This window comes from Halyomorpha halys, unplaced genomic scaffold (genome assembly GCF_000696795.3).
Source record: "Halyomorpha halys isolate HHAL.00 unplaced genomic scaffold, Hhal_1.1 Scaffold346.1, whole genome shotgun sequence".
Lineage (NCBI taxonomy): Eukaryota > Metazoa > Arthropoda > Insecta > Hemiptera > Pentatomidae > Halyomorpha > Halyomorpha halys.
The window spans coordinates 277,725-279,827 of record NW_027106417.1 but is presented as its reverse complement, the minus strand read 5'-3'; the positions used below and the strand labels follow the sequence as shown (position 1 = coordinate 279,827).

The following is a 2,103-nucleotide window of genomic DNA, read 5'->3' as shown; positions in this document are numbered from 1 at the left end:
CAGAGAGACAAAAAACAATAACAATGAACCATATGTAACTAACTAGGGGGTTTTTGTTTTCCAGTGCCTCCTATAATACATAACAAGTACAAGCCTTTCAAACCCAGCCTTATTGCACCATAAGGTGAACCACTATTACAAATTTCATTTTCATATCATAGACATAGCTGTTTTTGAGATTGTGTGATCACTATATCATTAAGTAAGATCAGTTTGTTCTTTTTGTCCATATAGATTTAAAAAATATGCGAATAACTCTTATTAATGATTTGTATTTATTTACACTTTAATATTGATATATTGACTAAATTACATATACATTACTTTGTTCTAATGTTTTAAATTAGTTTTTAAACTCAATCGTTGCTAATTTTGTTTTTTATTACTTTTTGTGAGTTTTGATTATGTTTATAATTTGGTTTTTAAAAGGTTATGTTTTCATCCATTAACACACATATTTTTACCACATTATCACGTCTTATTGTTTCTTATTTATAAAGACATGATTATTTTCTTATTCAATAGCATTTTATTTGCTTTTTAGTTAATTTATAATCCCTCCTCCAATTTCTTTCTTTGTTGGAGACTGATTCCAGGTACATCAGTAGTATATTTGAATACTTGAGCTGTCTTATAGTATTTTTGGAGTTTTTTTTGTGCATATTTTATGTTGTTTTTTTAATATACATTTAATGTTTTGTTTGTTTTTATTGCATATTATAACAGCATATTCTGAGGATTTTCCCTGCATAAATTTAGCCTTCGATTATAACTCTTTTTAAAATGAGGCATTGGTGTATAAATATTATTTCAAAAATTCATGTTATAATTCAAAATCTGTTTCATAAATTTACTTTAAGGAAGTGAGAAAAAAAAAAAATATGTATAACATTTCACAAACACAAGTTTTTTCATTGTTACAATTTTATTTGTAGACGCTCTCCATTATTTACGGGAAGAATGCTGAGTAGGAATGGTTTTTCGGATGACATCCAGGGTTCTAGACAAGCACTTCCTTATGAAGTCAGATGTAATGCTAACGCATCTCGGCTCTCCATCCGTGATCGCTTAGAACCACTTAGAACTAATATGGAACGTCCAGAATTTGATATACCTCCTCATTTAGATTCACCTGGCATTGATACCCATCGCCACTTAGAATCTCCTAATGTCAATATCCAGCAACGCATGGAAGCTCCAATGGATATCAGATCGAGAGAGCCTATTGGTGTCGCGGTTCCTGCACAGCAATCGGCCTTTCGTCAGAACCTGCCGAACGAGGAACTTCCTTCTCACTTACACCCTAGATTTATCAGGTCTGTACAATAGTCTTAATTTAACAGTTAAAGTTATAAACTTCTTTTTCTTCTTGTCGTTTCATTGTAATTAAAACAGAATTATTTTAGTTAGCAAAGAGAAAGGTAAAATAATTAAAAATTGTATAATATATTTTTATATGTACATTTCCAGAAAGTAAGAGTACTGTAGTGCTGTGAGAATTTATTTTTTCAAAGTTTGGCATCACTAAGAGGTAGCGGTGGTTCTCTTGAACATGAGCTTCTGAGACCCACATCAATATCAAAACTCGTCCCATATTGTCCATTTCTATGGAATATGTCAATATGGAATCCCCCAGGAATATTTATGCTGGCATTTGTTCCTTCTCGGGGAAGGAAAAACTCGAACTGAAATGTTTGGCAGTAAGAGTAGGGTTATAGCCAGAGTTGGGCAAAAATTAGCTATAGCTCTCATGAATACGATATGTATTTATCAATGGTTCATTCATGAATAAGGGTCGTATCCATGGCGATTTTAGCTATTAGTTTCAAATATGGCTAATTTTTTCCCAACTCTGGTTATGGCACCCCCTGCTTCCAAGTCACAGGATGCCATACCTCTTCTTCTCCTTCTAAGCAAAAATGACACTAAGGAATGGAGATTAGAACACGCCTCTTGAAGGTAATGGGGATTTCCCACATTAACGTAATTATCTGTAAAGCTGTTCATTTAATCATAAAAGTGAAGAGAATATAAGTTGTAGTAACTATTTCCAATAATTTGGCATTGCTATGTACTATGGCAGATTTACTTGGGATGCCAGGA

At 32.6% G+C, this 2,103-nt stretch overlaps 1 protein-coding gene across 4 annotated transcripts in view; it reads left to right on the top strand.

Moving 5' to 3' along the window:
- LOC106681538 (uncharacterized) overlaps window positions 1-2,103 on the top strand; it is a 43,757-nt gene that overhangs the window by 10,356 nt on the left and 31,298 nt on the right. For all 4 annotated transcript variants that reach the window (XM_067044783.1, XM_014421886.2, XM_014421885.3 and 1 more), the window contains exon 4: window positions 936-1,316. In XM_067044783.1, coding sequence (XP_066900884.1) covers window positions 936-1,316 — 381 coding nt within the window. The remainder of the gene's footprint in view (window positions 1-935; window positions 1,317-2,103) is intronic.